The sequence below is a fragment of the Tachysurus fulvidraco genome, chromosome 18, assembly GCF_022655615.1.
Source record: "Tachysurus fulvidraco isolate hzauxx_2018 chromosome 18, HZAU_PFXX_2.0, whole genome shotgun sequence".
Classification (NCBI taxonomy): Eukaryota; Metazoa; Chordata; class Actinopteri; order Siluriformes; family Bagridae; genus Tachysurus; species Tachysurus fulvidraco.
This window is the reverse complement of record NC_062535.1, coordinates 15,127,282-15,129,070: the sequence shown is the minus strand read 5'-3', so window position 1 is coordinate 15,129,070 and position 1,789 is coordinate 15,127,282. Positions and strand designations below refer to the sequence as shown.

General features: G+C 40.9%; 1 protein-coding gene across 8 annotated transcripts in view; it reads left to right on the top strand.

The window, feature by feature from the left end:
• Positions 1–1,789, top strand: part of LOC113663612 (nuclear factor 1 X-type-like) — a 110,672-nt gene extending 108,883 nt beyond the window's left edge. For all 8 annotated transcript variants that reach the window (XM_027178963.2, XM_047803112.1, XM_047803105.1 and 5 more), the window contains one exon: positions 638–1,789. In XM_027178963.2, coding sequence (XP_027034764.2) covers positions 638–652 — 15 coding nt within the window. In that variant the 3' untranslated portion in view covers positions 653–1,789. The remainder of the gene's footprint in view (positions 1–637) is intronic.

Genomic DNA, 1,789 nt, shown 5'->3' with positions numbered 1-1,789 from the left:
ATTCAGACATCTCTGTCTCCCTGACCATCTTCCTGAAACACGTTACAAACATGAACTGATAACTCCGCCAATACTTATCACACGAACATGATACATATGTCTAATGAAAGCCTGAAATGTCTACTTTTAAATAAGGTAATTAAAATCGAAAGTAAATATTGTCTTTTTGTGTAATCTGTATGTAAGTAAAGAGAGGTACAGTTTTTCTGGCTCGACCTCATTAGCGCTAATGTGATCCCACCTACCGCGTGCGCGCCATTCATATGGAAATTACCTGACGCGGGCTATGCAAACAAGATCAACGCCCCCAAACAATGCTATAAGAAGCACCAAGTTTTAACAGATTCCATTAAATATTAAAAAAGATTCCATTAAAGATTTTAACAGAGCCATATTGTATTGGTCATATACACTATTGTTACTTGTATACATATTGTTACTTTATTATTTATTTTAAGCATCTGTCTTGTAGTAGTGTCTGTTTGCTCGGTCTCTTGTCTGGCACACATGCACTTTATGTGGATTTTAGGATTTTTTTAGTACTTATCTCTTGTCTTGATGTCTGTGTTCACATGTTTTGATACTGTATACTTTCACCATCGGTCATTAACACTCTACATTTTGCTCTGTTTTACAGTCTTGGTTTCTTTGACAAGATCCATCTGAAACACACAGATACAAAGTCTGTAGCTGAAACATGAAACACAAAGCTAGGTACGGACCGCTATGAGCTAATCACTCCCAATCCCCCTCTCCATCCCGGATCCACTCTGATAGACCTGCGAGCATTCTGAAACCTTCACCATCAGCCCTCCAACCGGGAATCTGGAAATCTTCCACAGGAGTCCTCAAAAACTGCATGGTTCTGCAAATCTAAAACTGGAAAAAGACAAGAAAAAAAAAAACAACTAGTAAAACGGCAACACGGGAAAAAGCGGGAGTTATGAATTCCATCCTGGATGAAGAAGAGATTTGATTATTTCGTTAGAAGAAGACTTTTTGTTGGTTTGTAATCAAGATGACCAGAGTATTGACCAATCTTTTTCATCCTTTTCCTTTTATTCAGTTGTTTTACATCATCCACCGATCGTACCGCCAGGCCGAAGCGTTCTGCTTTCACTCCGTCACCGCTTGTTAAACAGTTTCCACAACTTATGATGTTGCACTTCATTATCGGACCTGTCTTAAGCATCCGATTGGACAAGAACTTACAAAAGACTCCCCAGCACCCTGCGCTTCGGATCGGCTCGTCGTGACGATTTCCAAATCGCGGGTGTGTCCCAAACATTGGAATAGCACTTAAAAATGGTCTGAAAATTTCGCTCACGTCAAATCCTAGTACATCATAGAAATCGTAGTATATTTAACCGATTTTACATGATATCATGTGTGTGTGTGTGTAATATGTGTGTGTGTGTGTTTGTGTGTGTGTGTGTTATCTCCATAGCGTGACATTTCAACACTGAAAAAACAAAACAAACGAAAACCTGTTCACTAATGTTCGTAAACACAACACAGCCCCGTCCCGCCCACCAGCCTGCTCTGACCAATCGTACGACAGCTACCGATCGAGGAGGACGAACTCTAGCACATGTTTTCTCTACAAACACGTGAAACCAGCCGCGGCATCTTTGCTACGTGAAATTTAACACACTCTGGTCAGGACCACACACGAGTTAAACCGAACCGGTTGAGGGAGGAAAAAAGCGAACATAAGAACACACAGACACAAGAACAGGGGGAAAAAAGCTGACCACTAATGAGCATCAGCATGAGCGAGAGAACAGGA